This window comes from Danio aesculapii, chromosome 5, assembly GCF_903798145.1.
Source record: "Danio aesculapii chromosome 5, fDanAes4.1, whole genome shotgun sequence".
NCBI classification, from domain to species: domain Eukaryota; kingdom Metazoa; phylum Chordata; class Actinopteri; order Cypriniformes; family Danionidae; genus Danio; species Danio aesculapii.
In genome coordinates this window covers 37234440-37260031 of record NC_079439.1, presented here as the reverse complement: position 1 = coordinate 37260031, position 25592 = coordinate 37234440, and the positions used below count along the sequence as shown (strand labels likewise).

General features: G+C 36.7%; 1 protein-coding gene across 4 annotated transcripts in view; it reads right to left on the bottom strand.

Moving 5' to 3' along the window:
- Positions 1-1950: 1950 nt before the first annotated feature.
- The window catches only part of stard8 (StAR-related lipid transfer (START) domain containing 8), an 87724-nt gene continuing 64082 nt past the window's right edge, over positions 1951-25592 (bottom strand). For 3 of the 4 annotated variants that reach the window (XM_056458095.1, XM_056458093.1, XM_056458097.1), the window contains 11 exons: positions 25424-25487; positions 21947-23247; positions 20759-20932; positions 17248-17407; positions 16965-17163; positions 16650-16860; positions 14459-14570; positions 14055-14276; positions 8999-9216; positions 5810-5986; positions 1951-3423 (listed from right to left, as the gene is read on the bottom strand). In XM_056458095.1, coding sequence (XP_056314070.1) covers positions 3306-3423; positions 5810-5986; positions 8999-9216; positions 14055-14276; positions 14459-14570; positions 16650-16860; positions 16965-17163; positions 17248-17407; positions 20759-20932; positions 21947-23247; positions 25424-25487 — 2956 coding nt within the window. In that variant the 3' untranslated portion in view covers positions 1951-3305. The remainder of the gene's footprint in view (positions 3424-5809; positions 5987-8998; positions 9217-14054; positions 14277-14458; positions 14571-16649; positions 16861-16964; positions 17164-17247; positions 17408-20758; positions 20933-21946; positions 23248-25423; positions 25488-25592) is intronic. The other variant, XM_056458094.1, reaches the window with a different exon arrangement.

Here is a 25592-nt window from a genome sequence, read left to right as displayed (position 1 = left end):
ATGCAGTGTGTGAGATGCAACAAGTAACCTACACTTGCACTTTTATACATTTATTTATTTTACATATTAATGCATTAGCTGACCTCATTAATCTAGTCAGAATATTATGTAGTGCATTTCATGGTGGTTTTAATAAACATTTGTCATCGAATAGCTCCCGATTGTATTTTTCTAGTTCTGTCCATTAACACGCTGGATTTTAAATGAAACTATAATTAGGAGTTAAAAAAAAAAGCACTTTCAGGTTTTGTATCAGGGTGTTTGTTTTATCAAAACTGCAATCACAAACACATATGATCTCTTAACAGTCATTACATTTAAATTAAATATACTGAACATAAATTATGCCAGTGTCAAAAGAAAGATTGACAAAACTGTAGATGCATACACCTATGTAATCTTCTCATTGTCAAAGTCCTCTGCTTTCAATATGTATTTGATCTGTTTTATACAGTGTTCTGACCTAACCAGTATTAACTTTCTTGACTACTTACAGTTCTCGGCAACAACGCTCAACTCAAGCTTTGGTGCCTTCATATCCGATGCTTATGTTTTACTTGAATATTCAATTCATTTCAATAATTGTTTTATTGGCATGACAAATGTTACAAATGTATTGCCAAAGCATTTATAAAAAGTTTACATAAAAAGTAACATACATATATAATAAAAAACAACAACAAAGTAAACACAGTTAATAGTAGCAGTAGTAAAAAATAAATTAATTAATAAAAATAAATAAATAAACATTTATATATATAATTTAATAAAATATACATAAATCATATTCAATATATCATAATATTATCCAATATATCACATTATTATTCAGTATATCATATTATTTAATGTATGAATATTATTATTATATCTTGAATATTTCCATTTAGTCTTCACACTTGAATGCTGCTGTCTTAGAGGCAAATCTATTTTATAATCTACATTTATCTGGCAGCTTACTGTGTGTTACCAAAGTTTCTTTTGCAGTAACCTTTGCATTACATGTGGAGCTTCGTTTTTGCTGCCATTCTTTGCAGGGTCTCTCTCACATTCTCTTTCTCACACACGCACGCACGCACGCACGCACGCACGCACGCACGCACGCACGCACGCACACGCACACACACACACACACACAACTCCATATAACTCTAAAAAGCCAGAAACTAAGCTTTTTTTTTTTGCATGAACTAGATTTGTCTCAAAGGTCATTTTCTCAGTGTGGTATCACTGGCTATTTTAATACAGCTCTTATGCAATATCATTTTCTGCATAGACTTCCATTAAAAAAAATAACAAGAACAATAATTAAAAGGTCTGCAGATGTCATGTATAAATACATATCAAATTAAGCTTCTGCAGCTGACAGAGCTTAAATGTGTCTCTCAGCATTTAAAGCAAAATGAATTTCCTAAATAAAAAAAAAACCTATCCATTGTCGAACTTATTTTCTGACCTATTCAAAAGCATTTCACTCAGGTAACATTAAAAAATGCTGGGGAACTGTCACCTGTTAGCCGTTGGCACAGCATAATTGGCCAATTTTATACGCTTTAATTATTAAAGAGGCAAAAACTAAGGAGCACTTTATCTCCCCAGAGAACTGACAGCTCAGCAGGAGGTTTCACCACGACAAGGCCGGCTGTCAGCCCACAGACTGTGACTCAGAATCAGTAATTACTGTGTATCAGTAACAAATTTGCAATGAATAATGTAGGAACGCAATTTTTGTAAGTGATAGTTCTCCATCACCTACTCTAAAATACATGTTTGGAGAAATAGAAGACCTACAACACACCTTGTGCCAGCAGGACACCAACGGGATCTAAATGGATTGACGAACACCGTAAGACTCCTGTTAGTTGAATTAAATTCTGTGTTCGGGCTTAATAGCTCGCTCACACACCGTATAAAAGAAAAAACCAAGACAAAAACACACACATTCTTTGGAAAAGCTCCTTTATTTTCATTGCACGGAAGGCTAAGTTGGCATATTACACAAGCAAGTTTGGTTGTTAATGTAAGATTTAAATAAACATTACTAAAAAACTCATTTAACGCTGAATTATTATTCAAAAAGATGTGTAAATGGACCAGAGTTTTACATATTAGAACGAGTAAAGCCAAATATAACAACATTATGGCACTTGAACTATTTCACTTTGGGGCAGAACACTTAAAACAAATGTATACATGTAGCTATATATGTTTTAATAAATAAAATACTGATATTACATAATGCCCTGGTGAAACAGCACAGATTTAAAGACAATTACGAGACAAATGTCTAGCACATTACACACGTTTCTCTTCAGATTCTCAAAGGCACTTGGGATTAATTATAACAGTTAAGAAATGTAATAAAAAAGTAAATCATCTAATTGTATCAACGACAAAAAAAAATTACCTTTAGGTATAATAAAAAGTTTAAAGTACAAAAAGTAAAGCTGTAATAAAATCTCTTGAATATCATTCCCATGGATTCCATGCAGACGTTAAATTATTAAAACTTCACAAATGAAGTTTGCAAATGGCTGACGCAAATAAATAAGAAGGGGGGGGGGGGGGGTGTTGGAGTGGAGCGGAAAAAGAAAGGGACTGAGGTCACAAAAATAACCGATGTACAAAAATGTCAGACTGATTCGATTTGGCCTGCACACATCCGATTATCATATAGTTTATCAGTGGAGCGTGACGCATTTGCTCAACAGCACCACTCAGAACATGTTTGTAGTCTCTATGTTGTGTGTCAAGCTGGACTGATGATGTACAAAATGCCAAGAACACAAAGCAGATGCTTGGATGTTCTAAACGTCTCGTGTTTGGCATTTGAGCAAACTGGTCATTATCAGTGCATCAAGACAAAAATTCCTGCGCAAGTCAAAGACTTGTTTACCTGAGAAAGAATGAGGTGTCTGACAAACCACGCCGGATTATTAGACAAATTATTTAAGGCACTGCAGATACGCACTGCTCAACACAAATATAAACACTCACACAAACAAAACACACAAACAGACTAGACGCATTATCAACCGTATGATTGTGAGCTTGAGCTTTTCACATTAATCATCCATGGCTTTTAAAACCACAGTGGGTTTGTTTTTGTTGTTGTTGTTTTTTTGCTAGTCCAACTATTACACACAGTACTGTGCTGTTTGTCATTCATTTCCAGACTTCTCATTCTCTTTTATTCTTAATTTTCCACCTTCCCACTTACACTGGCATCCTTGGTTACACACCTGCACACTCACCCTTCTCATTCTTTCTTCTATAAAACAGTTTTACATTTTAACCCAGTGGGTTCAGAGTTTGGTTTCAGGTCCTCGTGCTGTCAGAACAGGGAAAGAACTGCGTATTCTGGCAACCTCCATCGCACACAGATGACCGAACACTTTATTATACCAATCAGGTGAGCGCCCCCTGCAATACAGAAGCACAACAAGTACAATTATTATTAATAATATCGTCAACATAAAGGCTTGTGATTATTGTAGAATTAGAACACCTCTTGACTAAACAAAGGGAGTTAATGCAGGCCTGCAATCAGCCTAGTGAAAAGGGGGGCTATTTTTCTCTAAAAGTGAACATTTCTTTGCATTTTTCCCCCACATTTTGTATTTGATTAGGAAGTTTAAATGCAGCATTTAGATGACATTTTGGCTGACCTCATCATATGCATGCTTTTTGCAGTAACAAAAATAATGACTGTATTGTCAAGTTGCTTACTAAGATCATGTGCAGATTTTGTCCGTCCGAACACACACTACATGTTATTTTATTAATTTATTTTTCATTTTTATGGGGAATTAGAGCCCTCCTTTATGCCCTAGAGGTAGACATATGGCGAAATTCAATAATGCAATATCTTGTAATAATCAATATGAACAATATTGATAACAATTATTTCAACTTTTTAAATATATTCAGATTGTATTAGTGGTTCTTCCTCACAGCACCACACGCTTGAATATTTAATAGGTGATTTATATTCAAAACATATTATTATTCAAACATTTTCATAAAATATGGCATGCGAAATTCTTACTTAGACTTTTTGTTCTTTAACACGTTTATGCTTATAGTAAATATGTACATTTTTATTTGTTTATTTTGCACTTTATGTGTGTTTGGCTGTAAAAGCACACCTTCAGGTGTTTCTCTAAACAGGCTCAGGTCAAATTTTCTCCAGGTCATAATTTATTTTATTTAAATTAATTTTGTCTAAAAACAAATGATTAGACCAGTCCAGTGCATCCCAGACCACCTTCTGAAGTTGTCTGAGCGATCAGATTTATATCCGATCAGAATAAAATCAGAGTAAATAGAAACGATGTCAGTTCAGTTTTCAGTGTTTAAGTTCAGTTCAGTTTAGCTCAGTTCAGTGTGGTTTAAAAATCACTACTGAGAGTCTAAACACTGAAGAGCAAATCCATCGATGCGCAGCTCTACAGTGATGTGACAGCTAACGGCAGAGGACTCCGCTTGGTAGAAAAGCCTCCATTGGACAGTTATTTAAAAAAAAATTAAATGGCAAAAATGGGGAATGGCAGGTCTTGGGACAAATCAATAATGCAATAATGCAAACATATGTTCAATATTTTGCGACAATGACGCTGCTGCCTGCTTTCTCTTCCGTCTCTCTTTCTCGTTTTGACCCACAGCATTACTCAGTATGGATGAGAATGTCACATCAAAGATTCAAACATTACCGCTCGGTGGGTTATGTCATGTGACTCGCGTCACATTCATGGGATCGAATTACTGGCAATAGTTCTTTAAAATTCCACTTTAATATGAAATATATCTATATTTTTTTTACATAAAATAATTAAAAGGACAAATTCTGGACCATTTGGCTGTGGGGGTGGGTCGAGTGGGTGGGCATGTAATGAGAGCGTGCACACGGTCAAACAAAAAGGCAGGCATAAATGTGTCTATTAAAATAAATAAATAAAAACATCTCATGCTCATTAATTCACGTGCCTTGAGCTGCTGACGTTACAGTAAAACACAACTTGGTGGCGTTTAAGCACAAAATAGTCTAGCAGAGTAAACAGAATTTGCAGATCAAATAGAATCCAATGGATCTAATTAGGCTGTTCATGGTGAGCTGTATTTACATTAACTTATGGAATAAAAGCTGTAGAGCGAATACATTTGACCACTTATTGTACATGACCGAAAGTACCGAATGTTTACTAAGAATGTATAATTAAAAACTAGCCTATAGCGCCATCTGCTCTTAAAAACAAATCTCAGAATCACAATATTCCAAAACTCTATGAATCAATCCTTGAATAACAATACATCAACTTATCGTCTCAGCCCTGGTGATTCAGCACATTCACATTAAAATGCTTTTAAATGTCAAAAATGGTTGGGGGGAAAAAAAGCTGCCAATAAGAGCAATAAATGTCATGTTGTACACACAGCTTAAAGCCAAGGTCACACTGAACTTTTTGCCCAATTCAACTTCCATTCATACACATGCGAATGCGGCAAACTGGAAATGTAATCCCATGTGACAAGTTTAGCATGTCGCTTTATTCCAAAGTTCAAGCTTGGTGAACTCTAACCTGCAAAAATCGCATCATGTGATTGCGTGATACCAATAGAAAATTAAAACGTGACCAGTCTGTACAGATATATACGGAGCAATCACTCGCTTTATCAATGTCTAACCATCTTTTATCCCCCCACTTCGCAGCGCTGTACGACTGTGCTTAACTCTGATGCTCTTGTTCAGTATACTGTGGAAAATATCTGAAGTATATAGCGCTCTATCCCAAAAACCTGTCTGTCTTACCGTAGATCGGCTCTGCAGTAGTGTGTGAGCCGGGACCGTCCCATTCCACATGGCTCAATGAAGATACGGGATGTTAGAAGCACTGCCCGTAAGCCTGCTTCAAGCTGGACGTTCTCATGGTCCACAGAGGAAGACACAAGAACACACACTCCTTTGGGAAGATCACTACACCAACGTCTGCAACACAAATGACCACATTGCATGAATTATTACTAATCTGTTACAATAATCCCACTTGATTTAGTTTAAAGGGGTCGTGGCATGACAAGTCAAAATTGATTGATCTTTTGATACTGGAGGCAGGGGGTAGATTTAGCATGGACGAAGGAGACGTGTCCACACCAATATCCATTGACTACTGAAATGTCCCTATCAATAATTTAATTCCTGCTAATCACATTCTCTACTCGAGTCGTGCCGCCCCCCTAAAATACATATGAACATTGTAATTGGCTGAGCCTTTCCCTGCTGTCATGTGAGAGGCTGTAGCTGGATTTAAACTGTGCAGGGAAAGTTTCCTGTGCAAGAATAAGGTGTGTGAGGGGGGTGACGATGGTGGCAGCAAAAAATGCATAAACTAATGTAATAGTAGGCTGATATAGTCTGTGAATAATATGGTCTAAAAACTAACTACACAATAAACTGCTAAATGCAAGTAGAAATAATATGATCCCTGTCAGCTCTCCTAAGCTCTCAGAGAATTTTTCGGTTGAACCTATTTGTCAAAAAAACTACAGCCTGTGCTTCATCTACTTTTATTAACACTGATGTATGAAACATGGATTAAAGCCCTTTTCACACATACAGACCTTTCTGGAAAATTACCGGCAATTTTCCGGAAAGGTCTGTATGTGTGAACAGGCCCTTTTTGGAAATACCGGTGAATTCGTTCCGGCTATTTTCTGGAAAGAGAAGTTGTAACATTACCGGTAATTTGCCGGAATGTTGGCTGTGTGAATGCAGAAGGAAGATTGCCGGAAAGAGCGCGTGCACGACTAGAAGGTGCTGACGTGAGATGTCTGATTTAGCCAATCAGAACACTCATTCAGTCGCGGTTTATGGAAATAAAAGCCTTTGAATATTTTCCCAGACACATTTAGCTGCTGGATGTTAGTCAGATAACGTTTCTATGTTCCTTCTTAACGCCAACTGTGTAAATAATTATCAATAAGATGCTTATGATAAGCCGTTGTTTGTTTACCTTCAAGCTCTACTTCCTTCAGTTGCTTGACGAGTCGCGTGTGCCCGTGAAGCAGCCGGTGAGCATCAGCACACACACATATCATCTACATCTCGACATGCGAAAGTGTTGCTCTATATGTTTGCATCGAAGTTGTTCACTATACTGATCCATCCCCAGAGTTTGTAATGTAGGCAAATGTTTACAAATAAAGGCCCAGGCGTTTAGAGGTCATTTCTGGTTGATGTCAGAATTTACCGGTATTTTGGAATGGATGTGTAAATAGTCTTATCCGGGAAAATTCCGTAATGTCCTCGCCTGTGTGAACAGCGCTTTTTTTAATTTACCGGTAAAGTCTTGCCGTAAATTTTCCAGATATTTACCGGTATCACTGTGTGAAAGGGGCTTAAAATAAAATGAATAGCATTGCTAGTTGTGTATTTTGTGCTAGTTGCCCTCACCAATGTCAAGAGCAAACCTATGCCTCAGACTGGAGGTGTTTCTACCATTAGAACATCCTGTAAGATTCACAGGTTAACCCTTTAAAGGGCACTCACTAAAATACTTATTGGAAAAACTCTGGAGTGTTACTGGGGGTTATCACAAGACTTTTAAACTTTTACATTTACATTAAGTAGATGCTTTTGTCCAAAGTGACCTACACTTCAAGCGGAGATCAGCAATTCAGTAAGAGACAATATTTTTTTTAGGACTTAAAAAAAAAAATTGTAATCAACATCAGTGAAGTTAGCATATAGATTCTTCAACTGATTAAGGAATTAAACATTATAAACAAAGTATTTAATCAAACTGAAAAGTGGTATTTACAGTAAAAATTGCACACTGAAGCATTTTCAGTTGCTGACATTATATGCATGCTTGAGTCTGGTGATAAAAAAGGACAAATAGAACTTTTGCTTCGACAGGGTGTAAACCAGTGATGGGCAGACTCTGCCCTGGAGGGTCGTGTCATACAGAGTTTAGCTCCAACCCTAATAAAACACACCTGCTTGTAGCTTTCCAGTGATCTCGAAGAGACTGATTAGCATGTTTTGAATGTGTTTGATTAGCGTTGGAGCAAAACTCTGCAGGACACCGGCCCTCCAGGATCAAGTTTGCCCATCCCTGGTTTGAACAGTTCATTTGCATCTCTGTACAAACTCCAGATGAGTTTCCCTTAATGAGGAACAAGTGAACAGCTCATTTTTTATTGGCCTTCCTGGTGACGTTAGAGAATTACATGCTTTTTCTTTGGTTGCAGATTTTTAATAAGGAACATAGATTATCAAACCTGCTAATTCAATTCATGTTTATTAATATAGCGCTTTTACAATGTAGATTGTGTCAAAGCAGCTTAACATAGAAGTTCAAGTTAAATTGCGTCTAGAAAATGTGTCACTCCAGTTTGCAGAGTTTAAGTTTCAGTTCAGTGTGGTATAAGTTTCAAGTCCAAACACTGAAGAGCAAATCCATCGATGCACAGCTCCTAATATTTACTGTTATTGCCTTGCATGCAGGCACAAAAAGCATATGCTAGTTGAACCAAACACAACAAACTCCAGCAGACAACACAATCAGCTTTTGTTTGTTTAGTTCTTTGACACTGACCTGGTGCATTACAATGTTTGCTTATTGAGGCAGATTTTTATTTGATCCCATAATGGTGCTAAAATAACACATTTATTACCAAGCATGTAAAGTTTATCACCTTTTAAGGTTAATTTTTCAGTTTTGAAAGTGGCTTAATAGTTCACACCAAAACCAAAATCCACTCACCATGTTGTTTAATATCTTGAACACAAAAAAAGATATTTTGAAGAATGTGGAAACCAGTAGCCATTGACATCCACACATAGTAAGAAAATGGAAGTCCTATGATGGCTGCCGGTCTCCAATCATCTTTAAAATATTTTCTTTTGTGTAATAATGACGATTTGAAGTTGCTTTTGGATGAAATATTCCTTTATGGTGATCGCACCAAAACAAAAATGACTCTTGCAGCTGTGTACCTGAGCGTTATGAAGTTTCTACGAGGATGTGGAGCCATGCTGTCGGTGATGTAGTGGAAAACCTCAGTGTTGTTTTCCAGTGTCTCAATGACTCGACTGTGCAGAAGGTCTTCATCCCACAGGTGGCGCTCTCGCAGAACACGCTGCAGAACCACAGAGGGAGGGGCCTCGATCTCCACCGAAACACGCCATAGACGCATCGGGTGCCCATCTCCAACCTGTAAAACAACCAATCATTTAAGACCATGTACAACACAAGAAAGCTGACGAAGGCTTTTGAAAGTTCTTCAAGTGGTTCTTTGGCAATTGAAAATACTTCAAAATAAGTTGACCAGATGAAGAGCATATCTATGCATATCCCACAGTGTACAACCATAATTAGCTCCATTAAAATGTTCCACAGACGATCGTTTCAGCAGGTGGGTTGGAGGCAGATGGTCTAAGCTTGCTTGTGCCAACACTTTATAGTGCATCTGATATTTAGTCTAAGGGGAGAGAGGGTGGACTGCCACATCCATTCAAATCTCATTCTCACTTTGAATGTATGTGACAAAAGACCAGAAGCGTACATCTGTCTACTATGAGCATGCAGACTTCAGCCTGACTGATGATAAGTGGCCAAAAAAAAAAAGCCATTTGCAATTAGACTCAAAACTCAATTCATTTTGAGCGCACTTACGGACTGATTTTAAAAGCCATATACTTGACAAAATAAATGAGAAATGTAAATGTGTGTGTATACAGTAGTGGGCTGAAGTCATTTCCAGCCTGGGGAATTGCATATTTCTGTCTTTTATTCAAACAAACTGTTGTTGAGTGTAAAAAGTCTGTATGTCCTCTATGGTTCAGTTGTCCACAGGCAAATAGCTACTACTGGAATACAAGGAAGAACCAATGAAATGCAAATAACTGATTATACTGCAGTCAGAGTAAACTTTAGTTTTTTATTGAGTGATTTTCATGGTAAAACAAAACCCATGTTCCACAATAAGCTGAAGCTTTTATTTTATCTTTGGCCAAATCAGTTAAATTCCTTAAACAAGTTTGGTCTTTTCCTTTTCCCTGTACAATGTTTCTCATATTTGGAAGGTTTAATTAAACATGTAGGGTCATTAAAAGCAAATACTGGGCTAATGTCCCCCACTGGACACTTTTGGCCAGTATTGTACTTGTTAATCATGCATCTACACACATTTCCCAGAAAGCCAACATTTTATAATACAACAATTTACGTGAGTAAACATCTTTTCTTTTTTCTGACATCATCGTCATCATTTAGAAGGCTCTGGAACTGGGAATGATTCCTAAGAGCTCATAAACACAGGAAATATTAAAATGATTTGGCTTTAGAAACCAGATGAAAACAGCAGCAATTAAAATGGTTTTAAAGACTTTTCAAAACCATCATGCAATATAATAATAGTCTTTAATGTTTTTGCACTTCCAATTGCTGCCAGAAATTGATCTTAAACTGTACAATATAAATATAAGGCACATTTAGAGCAGACCACAACAAGGGTACTTAAAAAAAGACACCCTCTTACTATGTGCAATGGAGGTTTTTATTCATAATTTGGATATCTGAGATAAAATATAAATGTCTACATTTTATAAAAACAACAACAACAAAATCATTATGAGATTTCTGAACCATTGCAGGTTTTGTGGGTTTGGATGTCAGATATCAGAACCTCACAAGCATCAGTGGCATAAAGCAATTAAGAGCGTATGATGTTTTATGGGAACCAACAACAAGTTGTACACACTATCATCAAAAGTTTTAGACAATCAGCATATTGATCAAGACTGGAGTAAAGATGCTAAAACCTCAGCTCTGAAATCCCAGAAATAATTGACATTTTAAAGCATTCTCAAATAGGAAACCAGCTTTTTTAGATGGTAAGAAATATTTCAAATTTGTACTGTTTTCATGTTTGGATTAAATAAATGCAGGCTTGGTGAGCAGAAGAGGCTTCTTTAAAATTTTCAAAAAAATGTTTACTAGTAATGTATATATGTGAAACATAAGAGAAAAAAAATCTTGCAGGTGTGTTCTAAAGGCAACCTAATCTCACAAGTAAGTGTCAGTTAAATGGGCTGATAGATATACGATATAAAGTGGGACTGGACAATGAGCACTGCATTAAATTCCATTTTCCCCTGCCGTGTCTTTAAAATATGACAGTTTATTTTACCCCAGTATTTTCAATGGAGTTTCTGACTCGCCTGCTGATCCTGACGGCGCTCACACAGTCTTTCATCTCATTTCACACTTCAACAACTAAATGAATGCTTAAGTCTATTTAACGGAATGTATTGTAATTACATTACAACATCGATGCTGTTAAAGGAACCTTATGAAAATGAAAATAGTCACATTATTCCTTCACCGGATGTTTATTATTTAAGGAGGCGTGGCACCCAACCCCACCCCTAAACCCAATCGTCATTGGAGGATGAGCAAATCGTACTAAATTGTACGCATGAGATTGTTCGAATTCATACGAATTAGCCACTAAATCAAAAAAAGTTAGGAATTGCGGTGAGATTGTGTTGTCTAAAGGATATACAGTATATACAGCTTGTTTCTCCCATTTCTCTTTGCAAACTTTAGCTTAAGTGTCACATGGCGTTTTAGCAGCGACCTTCCTCTCTTCCAGTGCCAGTCTAAAGCTCTGACTGATGGAGTGCCCTGTAAACAGTTGGATGCACAGTCTCTCTAGCGTCAGCCACTGGAGCTTGTAACCTTCACACAGTCGCTGTGCTGAGGGCAGCCTGTCACAGGTGGATTTACAGCTGTGCCATGCGCCTTTCCTTTTCTTAATGATTTCTAAATTGATTTAACCACACTGTGATGGATATTCAGTGACTTGGAAATGCACCCGGATCTATCCTTGCCTCGTGTTTTTCTATTCCTCTTTCAAAAACTTGCTTAGATTGCTTCTCTTTCTTCACGGTCCAAGTGCTGCCACAACACTAAATTTCCAACTTTGGCAGAGGGGGGTTTTATACTAGAAAAACAACTTAATCTTTTAATATTTGTATTTATTTTTCATCACTTTGTAGAGTGTAATTAAACATTATTTTTAAGAAAATACCCTCTAAAGGATTCCAGTGTTAGAAATAATAATAATAATAATAATAATAATAATAATAATAATAATAATAATAATAATAATAATAATACATTTTATTTATAATGCGCTTTTCAAAAACACAAAGCGCTACAACAGAGAAATCAAAACATGCAATAAAATACATGTATACATAAAAAAATTCTAAAATATAGCATCTTCTTAAAACTAGCTAGTGTGGAAGCATTTCTTACAGAGTAAGTTACAGAATAATGAGTCGAAATTTAGTTTTCAAGTATATCATTATGAGAAATTCTTTTTGCATTACTTCTTAATACCTATACGTCTGATAGGCTTTTTATATTAAAGGACAATGCACAGTTATTGATGTTTCATGATGTTTTACACTACATTATTTAAATCTTAAGTGTTAAAGATTAAAATGTTAAGATTTAATTAATGTCAGTTTTAATGTTATTGATTAATGCACTTGACAGATGTCATCCATTCATTTTCCTTCTGCTTTTTCCCTGGTTTATCACAGTGGAATGAACCGCCACTCACTAGACAGACTTTTTGTATTTTTAATTTTAGGTGGTTTGTGTAATGTGTTTTATGTTTGGTAAAATAATTTCTAATTGCATATTTAGTGATTTTCAACTAATTACACTGTCTCATCTCAATAGGTGGATTTAGAGGTTTTTGCAAAAAAAAAAAAAAAAAAGCACAAGTGAATTTAGCTGGTTTTGATGCAAAAGAAAATCTACCTTGTTAAAAACCAAGGAAATTTTTTAAAAAGGTATTTCATTTACTAGCTAATAACCTTTTCATTACATATAAAATGAAACTTCTGAATCTAACCAGAGGAGACTGATAGAAAATGCTCATTTACAAGAAAAAAGGTCTGATGGATTTAGAGGGTTTTGTATCCAACTCTTCATAGAGAGAGAGAGAGAAGAGCAAGGAAATTGTCAAGTATATATATATATATATATATATATATATATATATATATATATATATATATATATATATATATATATATATATATATATATATACACAGAGCAAGGAAAATTTCACAGTATGTCTTATAATATATTTTCTTCTGGAAAAAGTCTTATTTGTTTTATTTAAACTAGGAAAAGCAGTTTTTAATTTTTAAATAAACATTTTCATGTCAAAATTATAAGCCTTTTTAAGCTATATATATTTTTGATAGTCTGCAGAACAAACCCTTGTTATACAATAACTTGCCTAACTACCCTAACCTGCCTAGTTAACCTAATTAACCTAGTGAAACCTTTAAATGTCACTTTAAGCTGTAGAGAAGTGTCTCGAAAAATATCTAGTCAAATATGTACTGTTATCATGACAAATATAAAATAAATCAGTTATTAGAAATTTGTTATTAAAACTATTACGTTTAGAAATGTGTAGAAAAAAAATCTCAGTGTTAAACAGAAAATGAGGGGAAAAAAAATAAACAGCGGGGCTAATAATTCAGGGGGGCTAATAATTCTGACTTCAACTGTAAACTATAAACTTAATCCTATTTATGGTAAAATTACACAATTATTGTGGATGTTTTCCCCTTTGCGTTCAAATGTTAAACTCACATTTATTTTGGTTGAAAACTATAGCAAATTTTTTGAATGCTTCTCTCTTGTTGACACCAGACCTCCAAATCAATTTCATTCCAAACTAGGAAATATGTCTGGTACACACTTATGCATGTTAATGTGATTCCAACTCAAGGAAAGAAGTTCCAAGAAGTTTGTGTAAAATGATATTTACTGTGAATAAAGGTGCACCAAGACACTAAGAACACTTCTCAACACCATTCCCAAACAGTTTTCAGATGCATCCAACAAAAATGTTCATTTTGGGGCCTATAAATCTAATGTCAATTGGTCATACATAAATCAAATTCAGTATAAATAATTCTGTGTATCTCTGTGTGTCTCTTATGTGTAGCTCTACCTTTTTATAAGCCAGTTCAGTGTTGTCGGGTCCATGGGCATGATGCCATCCTTTACTCCGCTCAGATGCCTCTCTGAGAAGACACTGAACGTTGTCTTCCAAGTACGCCCGATAATCCACAGGCTCGCCCAGGGCATTGACCCCGAGCCCATGCAGAGGCAGCGGCTGAGCGTCTGCAGCCACATAAGAATTCCTAGACTGGAGCATCATTTCATGCGGGATCTGTAGAGAGAAAGAGCAACAGAAAGCTGAATGGTGCAAAACATGAGCTTCTCCATTTTAGTCAAAAAACCCTGCAGTGATTAATATACATGAGATAATACATGGGGATTCACTCACATACCACTTTTACATTACCTATGCCTTTAACAGCTGATTTATACAAATATCAGCAATTAAATTACCTGAAAAAGCTTCTTGCATTCCGTAATCATGTGACTGAGGCAATGTGTGGCAGCCATGTTCTCACTTAGGTCCTTGTGGTCTGGCTTGACTCCACCTTTCCTGCTTATGAGCCTGGAACCAAACCGGAAAGAAATTTCAACATCCGAAAAGCTACAGAAAATCAGAGGAATCAGAAAATCAGAGGACATGTTGAATGCTGACAGAGCTATTAAAGAGATAGATCGCCCAAGAATGACAATTCTGTTATCAATTAATCATCCTCCACTTGATCCAGACCTGATTGAGTTTATGTCTTTTGTTGAACGACACAAATGAAGATATACTGAAGAATGTTGGAATAAACAGCCCCTGGATTTTTTTGTTCCTATTACGAATGTCTGCTTTTCTCCAACATTCTTCAGAATATCTTGTATTGTGTTCAACAAAAGAAAGAAATTGATCAAAGTTTAGAACCTACAGTGTGAGTAAATAAAAGCTGAAGCTTTTGGATTGACTATCCCTTTAAAGCAGGGTTGTCTAAACTCGGTCCTGGAGGGCTGGTGACCTGCATATTTTAGTTCCAACTCCAATTAAACACAGCTGAACCAGCTAATCAAGCTCTCTCTAGGCATACTAGAAACTTCCATGGAGGTGTGTTGAAGGAAGATGAAGCTACCCTATGCAGGACATTGGCCCTCCAGGACCTAGTTTGGACACGCCTGCTTTAAAGCAACACTATGCAAGTTTCTCTCGCAGCTCCATCCTGTGGTTGATAAGCTCAATTACTTCTTACCAGTGTCAAACTGTTGTTGTGTTTCTCTTTGAGCACTCATTTGCATTTGTTGACTAATCTGACGAAACCGCCGTAAGCTGACACCTTGTTCAGAAACCATGTCGATAAAAACAATGAACATAATGAAACATTGAAAGGAACTGAAGAGCTGATCTCCAGTCAGCCATGAGAGCTGTTTATTAAAGAGCTTCACTGGAGCTTTTGTCTGCTGGCTTGTTTAAGGAGAGAACGAGCATCAAAATCTCCTTCTATCTGGAGATCATAACTTTTCTTGTTTATTAAAACACTTAAGAAAGAGAGAAAGAAAGAAAGAAAGAAACCATGTCCATCCACCAGGTAAAATAACCTGTTACAATACACTATTTTCCACAAATATCATGACATGCAGCCAGTTGCCTCTTTCAGATCACACCATCAAGTGCAAGCCCCCATGTTCAGGCTCATGGCCAATCAGTGTCTAACTTTTTCCTTCGCTTCCACCAGCAAAACCCTAATCATAGGTTTCTTTGATGCTTCTGCTATTGCGTTCATGGTGATGGTTCTATATTAGATTGTTTTGTCTCACAGTCTCACTTTTGGCTAACTTCACCTACAAAAACACCATGTCCTGTGCCTTAAAGCAAATCACACTGTACCACTCACAGGCATTTCTATTTCTCTCCATGGCCCCGCTGGCAGGAGATGTGTGAAGCTGTGTGTACCAGGTCACTCACCCAAAGTTGCAAGCATAATTTTTTGTGACAGGAGGCAGATGTGGTAGCTGCAGCAGCAGAATTCATCTAGTTGTTAAGATTATTCTACCATTGATATAACATTGATAAAGGTTGAAAACTTACATAGTGTAACCTGAATGTATACTTTACATACAGTCAAATCAACAACATTCTCCATTTGATAAAGTACATGAACACAGGTGCTCGACACAAGTTCAACACCTGTGCTATTTCTGTGCAGATATTATGTGTGATTGAAATATCTGTATGCTAAAATAAATCTAGACTTCCTGTTTTCTTGTGCTTGACAACGGGGCATCTATTGATGTTGCCATCAACCGTTTTTGTTATTGGCCTGAGATACAACAGAGAAACAAAGGCCTGTGCCAATGTTGGCACTTTGTCAATAAACAAATTTGAAAAATGCATGAATATTAATAATGATGTGCATATGCAATTATGCAAGTCCGTGAGCACACTGCTCAGAATTCAACATTCACAGCACACTGTATATTTAGTCCACATGTAAAAAAGCAAAACAAAACATAAGCTTACTTTTAGCATTAGCTGTTTTACAAAAAAACTAGCAGTATTTTTATACCTTTCTGTTATGATGGTTTCTTTCCACCAGCTTTAAAAAATTAAAATCACTATTTTCATGTGGAGCTTGGCTGTTCTTATCCACACACACACACAAATACACACCTTGGTGAAGCACCATCTTTCTTGGAAGCATTCAGGTGCAGTATGGAAGGTGCGAGACAGACAGCCAGACTATCTGCAGTCATCTGGTTTTCCTGTGCAGATGCAATGTCACTGAGGAAATAGAGCAATGTCTGCAGAACCTCTCTGTTCTCATCAGGCAGCAGGATCACGGCTGCCTGCACAGCCTGTAAACGCTGCTCTGCTGGAACAACTACACACACACACACACAGAGAGAAGAGTGATGTAGAGCTTACTGAAGCAATGACGTGTTTGACACAATAAAAAAAGTGAAACTCTGTTTGTGTGTCACTTACACTGGTATACATGTAGAAAGGTGTCTGTAAGTTTTGAGGTGAGCACAGGTTCAGGCAGATCCCTGAAGTACTGTTTAATCAGGTCAGCCACATCATAGGCTGATTGGCCCTGGTAGGTCACATGATCGGGGGAATTCTCATTGAGCTGCCTAAGGGCCTGGATCCGGGATTTAACCCCCGATCTCCGGAATATTCCCACCTGTAAAAATAAATGACATATAAGAAGCTAAACGGGAATAATAATTGAGTGTTTGTGTGGCTGTATGTTTGCTTGCACACAAACCTTCTCCAGACACTGGCTGCGCAGGTATCTCATCGCCTGCTGGATGCTTTGAGGCAGAGGCTGACCGGTCCGTTGGACATTTACAATTGGTGGAACTCCAAACACATGTTTATCTTTGTAATCTGGAACTTTGGAACGCTTCATAAACTTTGGAACCACCCTGTTCATTGACACAGAGAAAATAATATGAATTAGGATCCCCTCTGGTATGCCTTTTAAATAAAACCTTCCATATAGTAAGTCAGTGTATCTAAAACGTCTATAATGTTTCAAAAAGTGCACAATAAATGGAGTTACTGCCTTCCAGATGAAGCAAAAAAAAAAAAACCTTAACTGCCTGAAATAAGTTGTCAATATTTCTAGTCTAAATGCTCCAATCCGCTTCAAACGAAATGAAAGAATGGACTGAATTGACATAATTTCCAACAAAATCTGTGTTCCATGTCAAAGTTGTGTTTGAGTTTGTTTATGCAGTTAAAAACAGATAGCTTGCAGAAAGATTTTACACAAAGGACAAGAAGCACATCTTGTTGTGCCACATCTTTTTTATGAAATTACCTACACTGACGGCACAACTTGGTGTGTGAACAATGCAAAAGTTCGGTGGTGTTTTTGTGGAGACAGCTGCTTGCAGTATATGTTTGTTCTGGTTTTCTGATCTGGCCACAGAAACATGGTAATGGGCTTTGTTTTGAATGCACTTCATTTAACTAACATTCATTCAATCATCTTGTTAATTTTTTTAAATACAGACCAAAAATGCATTAAAATTAGGTTACAAATTAAAATTCGAGAAATGGCTTTCCAAAACAAGAATCTTTCAACAAAAATACCCATTTTCTGTCTTTTGGTGTACTGCCATCCCATTTACTACACCTTTATAATGTTCACAATCATCAAATAAAATAACAAAACCCAAACCATTAATATTTCAACTAAATAAAAGTACACTTTAAAAACTGGCTACAACACTGTTCTCTCTCAACCGCCTTCATTGTTGTTTAGCATGACACATATATCCCTGCACTGCAGCAGGCATGATTGTGATAGTGTTTGAAAACAGTACTTGAAAACTTTGAAAACTTCTTTTTGTCCTCAAATGAAGAATAAAAAAAGAACTTTGTACTTTGTGTACTTTATTAAATTTCTGCACTTTGTACTTGAACTTTACACTCCAACATTTATTTTACCTGAGCCTTTACTTCCTGTACAGACCTATGATGGTGACAGTCAAAAGAAGATGACGCAAGATGCTTACATTGATACAGTACAGCCATTGCCATTGTTACTGTTTGTATCAATGTATATACAATGTCTTCTATGCGTAAAGCTTCAGAGATTTAATTCAGATATTGCAAAGGCTTTTTTCAATGCATGCTGTAAACAGGTGACCAATAACAAAAGACTAGGCCACTGACCAATTAGTGTAACTTAGTAACTGGATCCTTGAACAAAGTGGTGTTGCAATGTGAGAGAACTTTTGAAGAGGGATAAATGCAAACTTATCCAACATACATAAATTCTATTACTTTTATAATTGTACTACTGGTCAAAAGTCTGGGGTCAGTTTTTTTTTCATGTTTTTTTTTTTTTTTAAGAAAAGCATATTGTACATCAAGGCATCATTTATCAAATGTACAGTAAAAAAAAAGGTTAAATATTTATCAAAATTTTAAATAACTGCTTTCTTATTGCAGGTAGTTTCAAATTAAATTATTACTCCAGTCATTATTGCTTTTTACTATTACCATTAATAATAATATTAATAACAACAATAATAATAATGATATTAATTAATATTAGAGATTTCTGAAGGATCATGTGATTCTGAAGACTGGAGTAATGAACCTGAAAATCTAAAATCACTGCAATAAATGATTAAGTTACATGATGAACTACATTTGAACAGTTATTTTATAGTGCAATAACATTTCACGATTGTACAATTTGTATTGTATTTTTGAGGAAATAAATGCAGCCTTGGTGAAAAAAAATCCTACTAACCCCAACTTATGACCGGTAGTGTATGTAAAATATATATCTTTATTTCAATAATTTCTTTACTTACTAACTACAGATAGACTTAATATATATTTTTCATGCTTACATCACAACAGGAGGTTTAAAAAGTGCAATAGTACAAGAATGTGGATGTCCAGGAAAAAAAAAAAACCTGCAAGGTCACACCTTTGCCAGATAAATTAAAAATCACTGCAGCAGCAGTTAGAGAGCAAGAGCAAATGGAATTGCAGTAACATGTATAAACCCTGTGAAAATGGGATCTATTTGCTGCCTATGACACTGACGCTGATGCCGGTCTTTGACTGTGGGGTGTGTGAGAATGGACGAAAGAGGGAAGATAATGCCTCTTCGGTGACTGGTGCAGAATGAAATGAATCATCTTTTTGATCTGTGAGCCATGACACCATCTGATAGACCTATAAGCTTCTCATCAGAAGTCCCTTTCCTGCAGCTGGAGTTTAAAATGGACAAATGCAAAAATTATAAACCAATTTACACTCCGTTCCTGCAATGCCAAATAAAACATTACTGGAGAATAAATGTGTGTGTGTGTGTGTCTGTGTGTGTACATAAATAGAACTGTAATTTTAGCCCTGTTGGCGGAGAAAGATATGGAATGTAATTTTCGTAAGCAATAAAAAGCCAGCGGGGAACAGATAGAGAAACAGAAAGATTCTGTCATTAACTGCATCTGTTAGAGCTGTTTTACTCAACTGAATGTGCCATTAAAAAACACTTTTGGCAGAAATGAGATTTCCTACATCTGACATAAGAGCATTAATGCCATAGCTGACCTCATGAGCCAGGAAGCATGTCCACCACATTAATGCATATACAGAACCTGCATGTATCTTTTAAAATGGGAACATTCCTTGAGCTAAAATACTGGGGGAGTTTTAGAAAGTGTGTGGGAATGCGTGACTATGTATGAAAGAGAAAGGCCCAATTCCAATTCTACCCCTTAGCCCTTTCCCTTACCCCTCGTTTTGCAAATTCACATGAAGGGGTAGTGGTGTCCCAATTCTCTTTAGCTTGAAGACATAGGGCTTAGGGGAAGGGCTAGATATCCCTTGAAACATAGATTCAGAACTAAGGGGTACGAAAATTTTCCAGGATACACCATCTACAACAACAGCAAGGCTGCACACGGAAGCCAGGGGATTAGTATTTTTTTGTCATCATTATGAATTTTTACAACAAACAAGCATATGTTTTAATACAATCAAAACACTGTTCGTGTTTTATCGTCATGCTTTTAAAAAATGCTAAAATAAAAACACCAAATTGCTTATAATAATTACAGCAGTTGCGATCATCTATCTCATATAACGTGATGAGATTGTGATGACGTGTACAGGTGTTGTAGTGCTGTCCCATTTCTAAGGGGTAAGTTTTTAAAGCCCTTACCCTTTACATTCTGTTTCAAGGGCCAAGGGGAATGGGTAGGTTACAAAAATAGAATTGGGATTCGGCCAAAGTGTCATCTCACCAGTTCCAACCATGTTTGCTGGTGTCCGTGTGTTTCTCCAGGATGGCAGTCAGTCGTAAGAGGCTGAATTTCTGCAGCAGGTTGAGCTGTGCAGCCGACTGCCTGTTGATTTCTAAAGATGCAGAGGTCACACTCGGGCGATGAGAGTTCTGAAAACTGTGCCATCGCAACTTCCTATGCATAGAGAAATAGGTGGTAGAAAAACAAGCAGGAAAATGAGAACAATAAAAGGATAGAGAAATAAATTGTGAAAAGATTGAAGATGTTTAGTCTCTTGAATGTAAGGGACACATATATATGTTCATTTCATTCGTTAATTCATTCATTCATTCATTTTCTTTTTGGCTTAGTTCCTTTATTATAGTATCCTATATCTGGGGTCACCACAGTGGAATGAACCGCCAACTTATCCAGCATGTTTTACGCAGCGGATGCCCTTCCATCACTGGAAAACATTTATACACACTCATTCACACATATACATACAGACAATTTAGCTTGCCCAATTCACCTGTACCGCATGTGTTTGGACTTGTGGGGGAAACCGGAGCACCCGGAGGAAACCCACGCCAACACAGGGAGAGCAAACTCCACAAAAGAAACGCCAACTGACCCAGCGAGGCTCGAACCAGCGACCTTCTTGCTGTGAGGCAAACATGCTACCCACTGTGCCACCGTGCAGCCCATGTTCATTTCAGAACATGCAAATTTATTTCTCTTACTAAATTGACACAATTAATCTTGAACTTTAAGTAACTGTAAAAATTATTGTATAGTGTTGCAATAATATTTTAACAATTTTTGCTTTATAAAAGTAAAATAATGTTGTTTTAGGAAAGATTGAGATATTTTATTGGGGGAGAACAACACAGGATTATTTTTAGGGAACAGAGTTTGTGTGTACCCTTTAATACTCCTTTAATTATCATCATCAGTGATGTTTGCTGAAAGACTTTTCATTTTAAAACTGAAAAAATCTAATCCCAAACACACACGAGTTGGCTTTTAAAGTACACCCAACTGTCACTGAAACCAGACTTCAGTTTACCAAGACACATCTCTCTCTCTCCCTCTGTCATTTTCGTTCACAACCCTGCAAACACTTTGTCTGGATAAGGACCTACTGCACTCAGAAGTGTTGACAGGCAGGAAATTCCTCTATGAAGTGTAACCATAAGTTTTACTCACCTGCTGGGTCTTGTAAGTGATGCCCCCACACCAGAGTCTCTCCTCTCTCTCATTCCTCCTTCTCCTTCATTCACAGAGTTTCCCGCACTATCGTAATCGCTTACAGTGGTCCCAACATCTGACATGGATTGCTCATCATAGTTCAGACTGCTGGGTAATGTTGTGTCTGCTGTGGACACAGTCTCTGCGTTCGACTGATCCTGTGGCTGAATGCCAAGGGAGCGTGACCATTCTTCAATGTTGTGCTGTAGCCCGTGTACATGCTGTAAAATGTCATCAAGATGCTGGAAGGCTTTCTCTTTTCCAGGGTCAAAAATGTCACCTGGGCTGCCTGGCGTCTCTGGAACATTATCATAAATGCTTCCAAGTGAACTAACGGAGTTCCTCCTCCTCCCGAAACCTGACAGAAAGTCTTGTGACCCACTCTGACTAACGCTTCCATCTAATGAAAGGTCTCCGTCTACTCCTGCCCAATCAATTCGGTCAGGACTTTCAGAAACTGAGACAGGACAGAGACTTTCAATTGACAGAGACTTAGGGAAAGTTCCAGGCTTGTGGTCGAAGGGGAGGTGGACCACACGATCCTCTTTCCTCTGATGATTGTTGTGACTGGTTGCCTTGGGAAGTTCCCAAGTCAACTGGTAGTCTTCCAGGTAAAGACATGCTCTGTGAGGCTTGTGCAGAGTTACTTTCTGGCTAACATTACTCCGACATATGGTATGTGCCCTCCATGATGGGTCTTTGGTGCTTCGGCACTTATTTGTGGTTTGGCCAGGCAAACTTGCATCAGACGTGCAGTGCAGACCTGAAAGTGGCTGATGTTGAGTTACAGTCGAAACACTTTTTGAGACCGTCTCAGTCTCACTGTCCCGCTTCTTTACTGATTCTTTCCTTCGTAAAAATGATCTAGAAGGACGCTTTGGCTTCTCTCTTACTGATGGAAGGGAAGATGAAGATCCTGTGTCGTCGTTCTCATCCTTGCTGGCTGAGACAAAAACTGACGATGTACCCTCAGTGACTCCACTGAAAGGTACAACCTCTGGAGAAGTTGTTTCCCGAGCACTGTCTAGGCTCAAGCTACTATTGCTGAGGTCAGAGGTCAAAGACGTAACTTCTAGTAGACTGATGTCACTCAGTACACTATCGCTGCTGCCTGAGGGTCGTAAGGTTGAGGACCGGTTGCCTGGAGAGACAGGAGTCGGTGAGAGAGTGCGGAGACGGGACCAAGTTTTACTCTCTCGTTGAAAGGCCCAGCGAGAGCTAAGAGCACATGCATCGTCCTCCTCGGAGTCCTCACTCTGTCGATGGTACAAGACATACATTTAGATAACAAAAAGTAGTTTTTCATTGACTTTTTTACTTTAAGTATTAAGAAAAGTAGCAAACCAAGTGTACTAGTATTCATCATGTACAATAGTATAAACATGAGGCCTCAGAAAAGTTTTAAAATAAGGCTAGGGGATTAATCGAAAAGTAATTGAAATCGACAATCGATCAAATTTTTCCAGGTCGATTTTTTTCCATCACTTTCTATTACACTGCATGTGGAGTCATGTGACCAGTTCTGTTTTATCAGCCACATCTGATCTCTGGTCAAGTAGGACAATGGACCCATTCTTGAGCCTTACTTTACACTACATTGACAATGATATGAAGCTGCGCCAGAAATGCCTTGAGATGGCATATTTTCAATTACATTAAAATTATTATTTACATGAAAATATTTGTTTACAGAACATGCAAGAAATGCAATGTTTAAAATATTATCTACAGGATATACAAAATTTATTTTATTTAGAAGAGACGCTGCTTATGTTCTACTTTTAATATGAAAAACACTGACATTTTTTTTTTCCAAAAGTGCAAGTTATTTATTTTCACTTTTTTACAGTAGACAAGTGACATGTTAGGTACTGTTTCAGATGTTTAATAAAACAATTATAGATAGCAGATAGTGTGTGTTTCCTTAAATTACTTTAAAATTAAGTAATTCACCCTTCATTCAGAAATCTCTCACTTGTAATATCTAACATATTTATAATGTATCATATAAGCATATTTACTGTACAAAATCTGTCAGTGAACTATAAGGGTAAAAAAAACTAAATAAAATAATCGTTCATTAATCATAATCGAGTTAAAATATTCAATTAATGGAGATTTTGATTTTCGAGATCACCCGGCCCTAATTGAAAAGAATTTTAAAGCCTTTTAAAAAGTAACTTTCTAGCTGAAGTAGGCTTATGACTGTATCATATTTTCTTATACGCTTAATAGCTTCAGTAATTAATCGCAATATCACAATATACATTATCTCGATATTATCAAGCTATTACCAAAGTGACAAAAAAATTATTACTTTAACAGGTATAATAGCTAAAAATTCTTAGCATATTACTTTATTGTCTATACATGTTCAGAGTAGCTAAATGTTTTAAACTTAATATTCCTGCAAAGTTCAGCTCCAACCCTGATCAAACACACCTGAACCAATTAATTAGGACCTGAACAGCACTTGTTACAGGCAGGTGTGTTTGATATGGGTTGCAACTGAAATCTGCAGGAAGGTCGATCTCCAGGAACGGGGTTGGTCACGCCCGTTTTAAACAAATTAAATTGCTAAAGTATTATAAAGTACAATAGGTAACACTTTAAAATAAAGCCTCATTAGTAACGTTAGTTAATGCTTTGAAATCAACAGTGAGAAATCTCCACATTATTGTTGTAGATTAAAGAATACAACTGAATTTGATTAGTTATTGACTCCATTTAATAAAATGATTATGATTTTTGATTAATGCGTTATTAAGCATTATTACATTTCTGCCTGAAATATTCTCTTCTGATTGGTCAGTCTCAACATTTAGAGGTGTGACTAAAAAGCACGCTCATCTGGGAACTTCAAATCACCTTGAGCGCCAGCGAGTATGTTCAAATACATATACTTGTATACAACTGTTGTATAGAACAGAAGGGCTTTGTTCTGTGAAATCAACCATCTTGGATATACTTTATTGCACTCATTACATAGATATTTGCCACAAAAAAACCTAATTCTATTAGTTAAGGGATAAACAAAACCTAAGATTAATTAATGCTTTTGTAGCATTCATTAAATGAAATGAACTATGCAGTTTCATTTGTTAAATTTACAATTAATTAACAAAAGGCCTGTAGTCACAACATTTTCAATATCATAGGCCAGATTTACATGTAAAAAAATTTAATGTTTGAAAATAAATTGCCTATTAAGTCTTCAAGCATAACACACCAAACTTAATATTATTAAATAGCAATCAAAGTATAAATAATAAGTAGTCAAAGTATTCTGAAGTACCCACGAAATCATTATTGTGCATGTTCATTATTACAATATACTGAATTAATGAATATCAGGATGTCTGTTGATGTCAAAACTAATGTGGCTATCAGATCACATAACTGAATCAGAAGTGTGCAGCGTGTGAGTTTGTTTACCTGTTTACACTGGAAATGAACCTCTAAGCTCATCGCAGCACATTTGTTCAGGGTCGTTAGCCTCCTACACACAAACAGAAACGGAGAAAAGCATATCTGAGTGATATGGAGTTTATTTAATGTCTACAATATTACAGATATCATCGTTTTAACAACGTGCGAACTGAAA